General features: G+C 42.2%; 1 protein-coding gene across 1 annotated transcript in view; it reads left to right on the forward strand.

Annotated features, from left to right (window-relative positions):
* Nucleotides 1–14023, forward strand: part of LOC136422081 (nuclear pore complex protein Nup205-like) — a 34308-nt gene extending 20285 nt beyond the window's left edge. The window contains exons 28-42 of the mRNA XM_066409720.1: nt 500–601; nt 1025–1167; nt 2053–2244; nt 2793–2911; nt 3588–3741; nt 6921–7053; nt 7484–7602; nt 8143–8281; nt 8688–8768; nt 9459–9622; nt 10201–10318; nt 10980–11114; nt 11675–11775; nt 12643–12708; nt 13122–14023. Coding sequence (XP_066265817.1) covers nt 500–601; nt 1025–1167; nt 2053–2244; nt 2793–2911; nt 3588–3741; nt 6921–7053; nt 7484–7602; nt 8143–8281; nt 8688–8768; nt 9459–9622; nt 10201–10318; nt 10980–11114; nt 11675–11775; nt 12643–12708; nt 13122–13211 — 1856 coding nt within the window. The 3' untranslated portion in view covers nt 13212–14023. The remainder of the gene's footprint in view (nt 1–499; nt 602–1024; nt 1168–2052; nt 2245–2792; nt 2912–3587; nt 3742–6920; nt 7054–7483; nt 7603–8142; nt 8282–8687; nt 8769–9458; nt 9623–10200; nt 10319–10979; nt 11115–11674; nt 11776–12642; nt 12709–13121) is intronic.
* Nucleotides 14024–14058: the final 35 nt, after the last annotated feature.

A 14058-nucleotide genomic window follows, 5' to 3' on the forward strand; every position in this document is an offset into this window, starting at 1 on the left:
TCATAGGTGGGCAAAAAGTTTTGCGGTGGTTTTAACTTAGCACTAAAGGGTTCACTGCAAAAACAGTAAACATAAAACCACCACGAACATTTCTGCATTTACAGTAGATGTGTACGGTCAAACCTCTGCATAAGTATTATGTAGCATGCGTAGTGGTTAGCAACCCTGCCTCTTGACTAAGAAGCCGCGAGTTCGAATCCCAGCAGTGTCGCTCCCCCAACATGCACGCTACTGGAAAGGGCTGCAGTCCTTAGGACGGGACGTTAAGCCATAGTCCACTGTTCATTGTGCATGTCAAAAAGAGCTATGGGAATTTCCCCCATACAGTGAACCTGTAAATACCATTCATAGCTTCTGTCTTCTCTGTTACGAACATTAGCTGGAAGATTAGCTTTTCAGTGAGCTAAACTGGTTTGAGATCACTTTCACTTTTTTATAAGGACGTCTTTTTAACAGTTCCTTTTGGTGATTTATGTCATGTGTTTGATAATTTCTCCAGGAGGCACCCAGCAGAGGGTGAGGGCTAACCTGTATGGAGCCCTGCTGTACTGCTTGCAGATCCTACAGGCCCACAAGGGGGCGCTGACAAACACTGACACTGGTGAGTCTTATGTAATGTTTGTATGCCATGTAATAATTTGCTTTTCCTTTTGTTATATCTGTGAAAACGGAGGTATTGTTTTCACTGGGGTATTGTTTTCGGTCTATGTGTTTGTTTGTCTTGGTGTTTGTCCGTTATTATTTGAATATTGTAAAGTGACAGGATTTCAGGTGGAAAATGATGTAACCGGATACTTGCAGGATGGGAAGGTTGGCTTGGCTCGGGTCCAAAGTTGGTCGTGCAGGCTGGCAGGAAAATGCAAAGACAGAATTAACGAGAAATTCACAATAATGAATAAAACAAGAAATTGACAAAAACTGGCAATAATTCATGGAGGTTGTTAAGGAGAGTTGAAATCATTGGTAGTTATAGCAACAGTTGTCATGGTAAACACTCTGTCTCACTTTATCCTCTAACTTACAGGTTCCCCAAGTGTCCTGGCCTTGGCAACAGAAGGGGACGAGGCGAAGGTTGCCAGGGAAACAGCCGGAATCATCGGTAGCTATGGCAACAGCTTTGTGGAGACGGTTTGCAGGGATGCGTCTGATGGACATGACGTTGGAAGGGTCAGTTGGTCTATCTAGTTGTTTTTTTCAACAGCGTAGTCATTTTCATTTTCTGTTGGGACAAATTCTCTACAAATCTAAATAAGGGCTCGAGAAGTGGAAATTTATTTGTACTGGAGTGGAAGCAGACTAGTGTTGTACCCCTCAGTGTGATGTACTGTAGAATTTGAAATGTTCATGGCGGTTTTATTTTCTGGGTGACCTATCCACTCCAAATTCATGACACTGCGAATATGCATTTTCAATGTATTACCTACTGTACTGCAGAACTTGAAATACTGCAAAAAATCTCCTTTTGCCCTTTTACTGCAAAATTCAATTAATGCGAAAGTAAATGAATTGACAGCACAACATGTACTGCTAAACAGGTTCAGAACTGAACCTAGACCTAATTGTCTGTACCTGGACCAGACCTGGACTTGTAGTAACCTGGACTGGTGCCCATCTATAGTAAACAATGTTCTGTCCATCTTCCCCAGATGCTGGCCTTCTCCACACTTGACTCCATGGTCCAGCTGGACCTGGACCGGTACCCACCTGTAGTAACCAATGTTCTGTCCACCTTCCCTAGATGCTGGCCTTCTCCACCCTGGACTCCATGGTCCAGCTGGACCTGGACCGGTACCCACCTGTAGTAACCACCTGCATGTTATTTCAATGTTTCCCAGATACTGGCCTTCTCCACACTAGACTCCATGGTGCAGCTGGACCTGGACCAGACCTTGACTTGTAGTAACCTGGACCGGTACCCACTACCCACCTGTAGTAAACAATGTTCTGTCTGTCTTCCCTAGATGCTGGCCTTCTCCACTCTAGACTCCATGGTCCAGCTGGACCTGGACCGGTGCCCACATGTAGTAACCAAATGTTTTGTGTACTCCCCAGATGCTGGCCTTCTCCACCCTGGACTCCATGGTCCAGCTGGACCGTAACCAGCAGCTGCTGACGTTCCTGGTGAACAAGGGCTACCTGCGCGTCTTCGTGGACAGCCTGGTACGGGAGGACGAGTTGCTACAGAGCATGCTCAGTCCATCTCCGCAGCCGCTCAGGGCACTGTATCTGTACGAGTCAAAAATGGTGAGTACTGACTTTTCTCTTTCTGTTTCTTTGAGAACACAACTCGTAGCAATTTCACAGTTGAGCTCCTGCTTTCAATTACATTGTAGTTTGTAACTGGGATAACCTGGTTCAAATATAGCTAGGAAGGGCATCTCAGTTGGGGCCGCACCCGTCTTTCAGAATGGGATGTAAATTGGGGGTCCTGTATTCAAGGAGGTGGCTCGAGCACGTTAAACTTAAAGCGGAAGAGCTAGCAACCCCTTCCTGTAAAAATATACTTTGATACTGAAACAGCAAGGAAACTTACTGCCTTATGTGCCACTAGGCATCACAAGGTGAACAGAAATTCCAAGGTTTGCTTGCATTTGGAATACCAGCTTTTGAATTGAAATTAAAGATGCATGTATCCTATCCAGTTGCCAAAGGTCTGTTTGCTTGTTTCCCAGGCATTGTTATCAAGGTTGGCCCAGACCCTGAATGGTCCACAAGCTTGCAGTTGAAGTAGTAAATGTAGAGAGTATACTACATGTATCCAGCTTCTAATGGCCTACTTCCTTGTTTCCCAGGCTTTACTATCCAGGTTAGCCCAGACCCTGGCTGGCTCCCAAGCTCTTCTCCAGGCAGGAGTTCTGGTCAGGCTGTCGGAGTGCCAGTTTTTGGACATGAGACCAGAGAATGTTGGCAGGTATGAAAATTATGAAAATAATGAAAACACGATACTATGATAAATGTCTCTCCTTGTATGCTGAACCAACTATCAAATTCTAAATCAACCCTATGACCTTATACAAAACAATGTTGTGTTGTACTGTTCAACTTGTACATGTACAGTTGTGTTGTGCTGTATTGTGTTGTGTTGTACATGTTGTGTTGTGTTTTGTTGCAAAAAAGATAAGCTTTCTATTATCTAATAGTATAGTTTGTAAATGACAGCCATATTGAACATTGCTATGGAGGTAGACCCATGTTATGATACCTACATTCATGTCATACCTGGGCTGCCAAAACGTTTGATACGCTTGTTCCGGACTGGTAATAACTTGGGTTATCGCACGGGGTTCTACTTTTATTACATTGGCTGACATCAAATTTTCAAACCCGCTTCGTTTTGCCAGTTGTACCGCTGTCAGAAATTTCACTACCGGATTTGGACGTTGGAATCGATGTTGTTACAATTTTTTATACAGCACAGTGTACTCCGCATCACCCTTGGTCTCAGCCTGACCGCAAGTCGGATTCAGCTGTCAGGCGATCCGACCCACAGTCAGGCTGGTACCTCGGGTGACACGGAGTACACATCCTACATGTACACAGTGCCTAAAGTTTTCACCAAAAGTGTGTTCCTTATCCCTCCCTCTCAGTGTACCAGGCAGTGTTGAGACCATGGGTGTGACGTACGAGGGTTTCGTCCCGACGGTGGCAGACAGGTACAGACAGATGCTGCTGCCTGCGCTCAAGCTGTGTCTGGCCATCATGACTTCACTCGGACCTCAACACAGAGATGCCACCAACCAGGTAGGGATCTCTTATGGTTCCGGGTCGGAGTTCAATTGTGACCGGGGGTTGGGTCATGACCCGGTAATCTGCCGGAAGTGCGTTGTCGTCACCCTGATTTCTGCCCGAGATTGCTTGGTGATGGTTTTAGCTGTGTATGAATATTTTGAATCTTCTGAAAAGCCCGTGAGTTGTAGTATTTTTGGGCGCGGTGCAGTTGGTTCGCTATCGAAGCCTTTTTTGTATTAGTCCGCGGGAACGGTGATGTGGTTTTCTCGCCTGATGACCCAAATAGCATCGTTTTTAATGCATTTTCACCGAATTTGCGTCATCGGAGATTGCGAAAAAGTTATCACATGACTTTTTTATTTTTTCCATTTTTCAGAGACACCATTTACTAAGCTTTCTCAGCATATATGCCGTGACCCCAGGAAAACTCGTTTTTTCCGAGCAGGTTCGATCAAAAAAGTGTAAAAAAATGATAATTTTCGGATGCCAAATTTACATTTTACTATGGTTTCTACCCAAAATAAAGGGACAACGGACAATACCGATAAATACATCGGAAAACAGCAGAAAACCGCTTTTCGACCATGTGATTACATTTTCCATCCTACTTTTCTCGGCGGAATTGTAGCCCGTCGACCTGAGGGTGTCGGCCTACATACGAAATCGCAAAAAAAACTCCGGTCCGAGACCTTAAAAGGACGGCAGTGGCTACGTCGATGACGTCATAGATGACGTTATTTCGACGCATTCGAAAGCTTTTATCAAAATCTGTAAGTTTGTTTGAAAAAAAAACCGAAGTTTGCCCTTTTTTCTCTTTTAAATTCGATATATCCATGGACAGGTGCTTGGCGCCCCCCTCCCCCATGTGCCCCCCCCCCCCCCCAAACCTCAAATACGGCAATCTTTAATCATTTCTGGCCGCCAAACCGTTTTTAAAAGGAATTCACTGACTACGTCATTTGATGGAAGCCCATGTCTCAACTTGACCTTCGGTATGATTTTCGCGATGCCCCGCCTTTATGATGACTTAAATGGGTGAATTAAGCTAAAATCTAAGTGCTTTAAGCCTTCTTAAGGCGAAACTTGGTTTTCTGACTTTTGGTTCATCGCTCCTTAACGTCGTGATCTTTTCTTCTTTTGATGGTGTGAAGTGACAGCTTACTAGGCGCGCTACACATCTCGGACGCACTTATTTAAACTGCCCGCTTCTAGCTCTGATGATATGCTCCAGGTTGCGCTTTGGACTGTGTCAGAATGCATTCTTTTACACATTTAGGGAGCATTGTGCTGCTTAAGGGGCCTTTACGGCGAAGTAGTGAAGAATTTGATGTCGGACGCGTTTGATTCGGAATGTGCGACCCGTGGTCTACCAGTCTATACCAAAATTTGACATATTCTTCGTTTCAGTTAAAAGCTACGAACTTAAAACGCGACCCCCTGCTGTTTTCCTCGAGAACCATGACGTCACTGCGTGACGTCACCGACGCCAACTCTTAAAGAGGCTTTTCTGCCAATATGCAGCACCGAAACGACGGAAAGTCCGCATAATGTCCAAGCCAAGGGCATGAGCAGGCTCTCCATCCCGTTTTGCCTGTTTTTTGAAAAGCGATGTCCTGAAAAATGATGTTTTTATCAATTTCCCTACTGTAACGTTGTTAAGGCCTGCACGTTGGCAAAATAGCCTCAAAACACAGTGTTTTTCACATGACTTTAAACCCCTGCTGCGGGAAAAGTAATAGTCGCAGATACGCCAAATTTGGATATATGGTGGATATAACTTTTCTGAAAATTTTGAACAAATTTTAAGACATAATATGTTTCTTAAGGTTCCGGGTCGGAGTTCAATTGTGACCGGGGGTTGGGTCATGACCCGGTAATCTGCCGGAAGTGCGTTGTCGTCACCCTGATTTCTGCCCGAGATTGCTTGGTGATGGTTTTAGCTGTGTATGAATATTTTGAATCTTCTGAAAAGCCCGTGAGTTGTAGTATTTTTGGGCGCGGTGCAGTTGGTTCGCTATCGAAGCCTTTTTTGTATTAGTCCGCGGGAACGGTGATGTGGTTTTCTCGCCTGATGACCCAAATAGCATCGTTTTTAATGCATTTTCACCGAATTTGCGTCATCGGAGATTGCGAAAAAGTTATCACATGACTTTTTTATTTTTTCCATTTTTCAGAGACACCATTTACTAAGCTTTCTCAGCATATATGCCGTGACCCCAGGAAAACTCGTTTTTTCCGAGCAGGTTCGATCAAAAAAGTGTAAAAAAATGATAATTTTCGGATGCCAAATTTACATTTTACTATGGTTTCTACCCAAAATAAAGGGACAACGGACAATACCGATAAATACATCGGAAAACAGCAGAAAACCGCTTTTCGACCATGTGATTACATTTTCCATCCTACTTTTCTCGGCGGAATTGTAGCCCGTCGACCTGAGGGTGTCGGCCTACATACGAAATCGCAAAAAAAACTCCGGTCCGAGACCTTATACCTTATCGATAGCTAGACATACTTCCATTGAGTATGTCCTAAATATGCAAATTCTAAAGTTCATAAGGAGACACCACCTATACAGTTTGTGCCAATAATGCATGCATTCCTATTGGAAAGTTGACAAAAATTAGGTGTCATTACACGTATCTCAGGAATCAAAGATTCTGAACAAGAAAACTTACCTGCTCTGTAGACAGTCATCTAACAGAATTACGAGAAATTCTACACGGCTATTCTCCGGGGAAACACCCCCCGAGCCAGAGCATTTGAGTCAGTCCATTTGCCTTAAAAGTGCCCGCTCGCGACCATTCCACTTTGTCGCTGGGGTCCAGAATACAAAAAGATGGAGAAAAGTCGTTTTTGTCAACAGATTCAACAAGTATGAAGTCTGACCTGTCATACCCACCCCAGAATTGCCACGATTTCACCAAAATCCCATCAAGAAGGGCTTTTCAATGTTTTGATTATGAAAGCCCTATAGGGTTTGCTTTTCTTCATATGTATATCACCATTTCTTGAATTTGGAGTGGGTTTCATATTTGTGAGATGTTAAGAACATTTCAACAGAGTCTGGAAGGAATTTCAGATATCACTATCCAGTTTTGGATAGGTCTCACTCACTACATCGTTAATGTCCCCTATGCATTAGCTGCATTCTTTAAGCTGTGTTCCTGACTTGTTTTCATGTTTTGCAGGTGCTTCAGTTCATCCTGTCTCATGTGGACGTGTTTCACGCCGTGTTGAGGGAACAGAGGAGTGCACTCACCCTCCCCTCACTACAGGAGCTCGCACTCACCACAGGGGTCCTCACACAGTGTCTGGGAGAAGGTATGTTTAGCGCTTTGTATACGCTATCTGGCAGATCATGCAAAAACTGCACTGCAAGAGCACACAGGTGGACTCACAGTCACAGGTCAAAACCAGTACTCTCAGAGTCAACCATGGTGTCTTGGTAGTCACTTCAACAACTATGAGGCCAATAGGGGCAGGAACCTCCCATTCACAAAAACCAAAGACTTGCCCATTGCCCTGGTTACCTATCTTGTTTCTTTCTAAATTTTTTCAAGCCTTTATTGATTTCAAGTGACGGTGTATGTTCTTTAGACTTTCTAATGTTTAAGTAAACTTGTACAGCAGTTGATATTCATAAGGTTTACATACAACAGTTTTCTATCTAAAATATGTGGAAGCAACCGTCTACCAACTAGAACTACATGTAACTGCTTGTCTTTTTAAAAAGGAATTTTGTCTCTTGCAGGAGGTGTTTTCACCAACCCCAGCCTGCAGGAGGACTCTGCAGGTGCCCAGGTGCAGAGCCACCTGTCTCGCATCCACCGGCAGGTGCTCACAATGCTGCCTCAGTACTGCAGCAACCAGGTTTGTTTGTTTATTAATTTTGTTTGTTTTGCTGCCTGTGCCTACATCCACTGCCATATGATCATGACTGCCTCAGTACTGGAGCAACCAGATTTGTTTGTCTGTTTTTTGTTGTTTTTTTGTTTTGATCATGCCTGCATCCACTGCTATATCCTCATATAACTGCCTCAGTAGCAACCTTGTGCATATTTGCATCTGTAGGCATATTTATAGGTTCAGGAGTCAGTCTCTACAATGTATAACTTCTCTACAGCATAATAACACTGACTTTGTAGTCAAGCATCATCTACTATATATTTCTATTACATAAGACAGGTCGTCACCTCTAGGCCCTATATATCTAACTCTAAGCAGTATTGAAATGTATCAAGGGAACTCCTAGAGATCTAACTGTGCTTGGTGATAACTACATGTAGTACGTGTACAACACACAGTAACTATGGTACACAAAGTTTCAAACACACACACAAGTGTTATTGTTTTTCTCAACAATTCAGGAATAACAGCATAGGAACTGATTGAAGATGTTATTTTGTACAGGGTTTAAGAAAGCAGCTGAGGAGTCTCGAGGAGACAGTGGGACCAGAAGGAAGGAGTAACAAGGAAGACATCAGACTGGCTCTGTTACAGATCATGGGCAACCTCATAGCCTACTGTAGGGCTGTGGTGGCTCGCTCGGGTGAGACATTTAACTGGATTATTTTTCTAAAAAGTTTTGAATACTGTAAATGTAGAAATGTTTGTGATAGTTTTATGTTCACAGTTTTTGTGGTGAACTCTTTACCCCTAACTTGAAACCACCGCGAAAAGCCGTTCCATTTTGTGGCTGTAGCGCTACTATTGTTTCAAACGTGAACTCAAAACCACCGCAAACACTCCATTTTCTCCCTACCACGAAGTCAAATCCCTGCAAACATTTCTGCATTCACAGTACTTCCCCAGCCATGGTACCAGATTTGATAACCTTAGTGAAGCATGTTGCTTTTTTAAAACATGGTGTACAAACTTGTTACGTAAGTTGAAGCATGGAAATAGTCGGATTTCAGTCTGACAGTATTCTGAACATCTTGTTGCACTTTTTCCAGGTTCCACAGCCCAGCATTGTCAGCTGTTGTTCACCCCAAGTTTACAGGAGGCTACAACCAGGGACATCTACTCTGCACAAGGTAACCAGAAGGAATTATAAAGATTTTATTATATTTCATAAAATGTACAAGGAAAACAGTGAAACAATGACAATACATTCATTGAGTGAGTGAGTGAGTGAGTGAGTGAGTGAGTGAGTGAGTGTGTGAGAGAGAGTGAGTGAGTGAGTGAGTCTGTGAGTGTGAGTGAGTGTGTGAGAGTGAGTGAGTGAGTGTGTGAGAGTGAGTGAGTGTGTGAGAGAGAGTGAGTGAGTGAGTCTGAGTGTGAGTGAGTGAGTGTGTGAGAGTGAGTGAGTGAGTGTGTGAGAGTGAGTGAGTGAGTGTGTGAGAGAGAGTGAGTGAGTGAGTCTGTGAGTGTGAGTGAGTGAGTGTGTGAGAGTGAGTGAGTGAGTGAGTGAGTGAGTGAGTGAGTGAGTGAGTGAGTGAGTGAGTGTACTGTATAACAGTCAAATTTGGTCACGAGGCAAAGTACATTTCATTCGTCTTAGTTGCCCTAGTTTGTATTAACCTTCTCCCTGCTGCCTAACTCTGTAACCAATATAGAATGGGGTGCCAAAGGGCTACTTCAGTGTGCTAAAGGTTATTAATGAACCATTGAATCTTTAGACAATTTGTGGCCACTTAATGATTATCATTTACACCCTGTTTTCAAAATGTGGTGGAAATTTCTTCATACCAACTTTAAGTATTGTTTATTTTTTGCATCTCCAGATATCCGTGGTTCGGTGACCTCTATGCGACCTCCAGGCCTGGGCGTGATTGTCCAGCACGTGAAACAGGCCACAGACGACTTCATGGCGGCGTTCGAGTCCCATGGACAGCTCCAGAACAAGGTCAACAACGTGTCGGAACTCAGCAACGAGGAACTCAAAGAGGTTTGCTGAGATTTGTTGCATGTTTTTTTGTGCATTTTTACTTTGTTAAGTTCTTTCCTAGGTGAAAAGAAACACATAGAAAGAGACTACAATTTTTTTAAGTGTATTGTCATGACAGAAAAGATACCATTGAACAGAGGAAAGCACACTCTATCTACTCTACATTTCTACATTGTGAAAGTTTACTGTAGGTTTAGAAATAATGCAAAGTTTACAACTTATTGCCCTTGAAATTTGGAAAATGATTTTCAATTTTAAGTCACAGTTACATGTATCTGAATGAAGGTCCATCATACAATGTACATACCAAAATTAGTGCTGTACAGTTTTTATCAGTAGAGTGCCCCTTTATGACTTAGATAGAACCTGTCATGATTGCATGATTGAAGGAACCTCTGAACTGAATGATTCCAGCTGTGTCCAGTCAGTGCAGCATAGCAAAATTGAAGTAGTTTGAAAACAGGTGCAGTACGTTCCAGTTTTAACAGTAGAGTCCCTCTTTAGGACTAAGATAGAACCTGTTATATACATGTATGTAGGAACCTCTGAACTGAATGATTGACACCTGTCTGTTCCAGCTGTGTCCGGTTGGTGCAGCTGCGGAGAAGATGTCGACCCACCAGCGTCAGCAGCTGGCGCACAAGCGCCTGACTCAGATGGTCCGCTTCAGGGCACAGGAGATGGCTCTGTGTGCATGTATCCTTTATATACAGACTTTAACTTAAGAAATGCACCAAGAAGTCCTTAAGCCCCCGTCACAAATAAGAAATTCAGCTCAGCCGACGTGTTGGCAAGCTTCAAATGTGCATCTCGGGCGATTTTGAAATTCAACGAGCTTTGGGCAATCTACAAATTCGGAGGACGCTCGCATGAATTGTGACGCCAGCTTTAGGAAGGTGCAGAACTAGAAGAAAATTTGCAACAGGATTTTATTTTCAGAAGTTTCAGAAAAGGAAGATATCTGAAAGAAAGACAGAACAATAGAAGGAAACGTACCATACCCATCCTGTCACATGCACATCCCAAAAACAAAATTTAGTGCTGGATTATTTTAAGAAAACGTTAAAGAACCCACCAAAAAGAGTAGGGGCATGCCCCGGTGTGAGTAGTTCAAAACCTACAGTCCTACGGCCGCACATGGGTTCGCCCTTAGTAATAGCCTATGGCTAGTTGGGCAACCCTAGCATGTACATGCTGAACCAATAAATGAAATAGATTTTTCTGAAGATTCACAAAATTTTTTGTCTGTATGAATAGATGATGAAGATAAAGCCATGTCCTTAACACACTGACTGTTTCAAAATTTTATCCAGTTGCTTGAGTAATTATTTTTGGCGTTCCTTAACACACTGTCCAGATGATGTAGAGAATTGCCTGTTTCTCCTGTGGCGCCACCTAGAGTACTACCTGCTGTACTGCACCCCAGCAGACCCCACCACTGCAATGTTCTCCCTGTCCAAACCACAGGGCCAGAAACTCAGGAGGCTACAAGGTATAAACCTTATGTCTAATCTCTATAGCTTTGTATGCTGTGGCTAGTTCAATTTGAATTGTTATGAAACAAGTTTTAACTGTAATTGCCAACACAAAAATTGGACTTACCCAAATTTTTGACTGTACAACACCAGTCTTTGTCATAATGACTTCTACGAAAACAGATCAACTTTCAAGCTAATTTGAATTGTTGATTTTCCTTTTAAAACGAAATAAGTGCAGCACTGATGAACTGAAAGATGGAGTCTGAGGGCAATGCCTGTACCTTGATAGACACAGTTTCTGGAATAGATAGTCCCTTTCAAGTTTTCCTCCCTGACCACTGTTTTATGTTGTCCAGCTGCTTTTTACTTACTTTGTTTCCTAGAGCCAAGGAAATAGATTGATGTGGACAATTGACACAAATGAATACACCTTGATATTTATTTATTCAACTGAGTAACTGATTTCCAATGGAGCCCTTAAAAATCATAACAATCAGGATACAAGATAAGCAACCTTTTTTTAACAGTTATGACAGTAAACAGTACATTTTGAATTTGTTTCTTTCTCTCTCAGACACCCCAGGAAAGTCTCCCTTCTCTAACGGCCTCACACCTGGAGATGACCGGAGGGACCTCATGTCACTAGAGGGGGTCAGTAAGGATGACATTGACCAGGTAAGTCTTCACAAGATGTTTGCCTCTTCATTTTTTACAACAAGAAAGACTTGAACATTGTGTAAGATATCATTCCTTCCAGCTCAAGAAATACAATCAAACCTGTACAAGTTGCCACCTCTATATAAGGACCACCTAGCCAATGTGACCACTTTTTGACACAAGCATTAAGAATCCTGTCTATAATGACCACCCGTCAGGTAGGTTTTCACAGGATGTTTGCCTCTAGTCATCTTTTTTCAAAACAACAACATTGTGTAAGACATTATTACTTCCAGCTCAACAAATACAGTCAGACCTGTACAAGTGACCACCTCTATATAAGGACCACCTGGCCAATGTGACTACTTTTTGGTGGTCCCTTAGATAATTTTTGACACAAGCATTAAGAATCCTGTCTATAATGACCACCCGTCAGGTAGGTTTTCACAGGATGTTTGCCTCTAGTCATCTTTTTTCAAAACAACAACATTGTGCGCCAAAAATAGTTACTCAAGCAACTGGATAAAATTTTGAAGTTGCTTGAGTAACTATTTTTGGCGTATCTTACTACCTGGATGTCTAACCTTCATCAACGTATTAACAACATTGTGTAAGACATTATTACTTCCAGCTCAACAAATACAGTCAGACCTGTACAATTGACCACCTCTACGTGTACATAAGGACCACCTGGACTATGTGACCACTTTTTGGTGGTCCCCTAGACAAGTTTTCCCATTGACACAAGCATTAGGAATCCTGTCTATAGTGACCACCTGTCCACATAGACTTTAGACACCAGATTTGTTCTTCTTGGGTAGTTTTGACTGACCAAGGTGACATGAATGTTTTCTGTGTCTGATTTCTCAATGTCTATTTTTTCAGCTGAAGACAGATGTGATTTCTTGCCTGACAGAACCACTCTTCAGGAAGCTACAGGATATAGAAAAGGTGAGAACAAATTCTTAACACCAACAGACTGGATAGGGAGAACTGAAACTTCATCGGCATTGTTAGGCTTTGGCTGTTATGTTTTAGTCCTTTGTTACACATTCGAAAACCTTTGATACAATTAAACTGCCCAGATGATGATTTTGCCTCCACAGATGTTGAAATTAACTTGTGAAAGACAGGTATAAAAGTGTTGGATATTGGCATTTTCTAACTTACCAAGTAGTGTTTTACTGTAGTTTGCTACTGTCCTCATGGCTTTTGTACAAGAAAACTCTAGTTTTCTATAGGTTTTCGTGTATTTCAAATGTCACAGATTGAAAATGAACTGTGTGCATTTTAAGTACTTGACCAATATGTTGGCGTCACATACTGATGTTATCAAACTTTTCCATGTTCTGTCTGTTTTTCAGAATTACACCAAGTCACGTACGAGGTACGGGTTCATGGAGGCGATGGTCCGACGAATCAGGAGGCTTCTGAAGCTGCATACTGGGGTCTGACTTGCTGTAGTGTCTCTTATAGACTCACCCATCATTCACTAAGGAGAAAATGGGAGGGAAATGGGCACTTAATCAGAATAAGGGCCATTGTCCATATTTTGAGGGCATCCTTGTTTGCTGTTGCAACAGCAGGAAAAACACTACATTTGTTGTATTTTTGATGGAAAGAAATAAAGGAGTGACAACCTCTGTATAAGAACCACCTAGCCATTTTGTGTTTGTCCCTTAGATAATTTTCCCTATTGACACAAGCCTTAAGAATCCTGACATATCTATAGTGACCACCTGCACCTATGATGATTTTCTTGAAGTCCCTTGAGTGGTCACTGTAGACAGGTTTGACTGTAATGTCAGCATCCTTCAGTTTTGTCAGGCTACTACCTGCAACTGCAACTGCAATGTTAGCAGTAGACAAACTAGACTATGTTTGAATAGACTTGTTCTGCTCAATTATGTCTCAAATTGCAGGTATTAATATGCCGTATGTAACTGACACATTCTAACAATTACAAAATAATATTCATAGGTAGGAACAATAACTTGTTTTCCTTATTAAACAGTACATGCAGAATATGATTACTGAATAAAAGTATGCTTGTCAAATACATGTACTTCATGTTTAAGTTTAAACCTTAACTTTCATACTGTACTGCTTTGGTATGGCTTGGTACAACAGATGTAAATACTATCTAGGAAAGAGCTAGTTCTGTGCTTACTGTTAGAAACCGATGGAAGAAGGCATTGTGATGCCTCATTGTATGCCTTAAATGTCAGATTTTGTTGTCAGAATAAAAATACATTCCTCAAAATGATACTGAATATTAGCTTTCCCATCTTTCAAATACAT

Source organism: Branchiostoma lanceolatum, chromosome 16, assembly GCF_035083965.1.
Source record: "Branchiostoma lanceolatum isolate klBraLanc5 chromosome 16, klBraLanc5.hap2, whole genome shotgun sequence".
In the NCBI taxonomy this organism is placed as follows: Eukaryota; Metazoa; Chordata; class Leptocardii; order Amphioxiformes; family Branchiostomatidae; genus Branchiostoma; species Branchiostoma lanceolatum.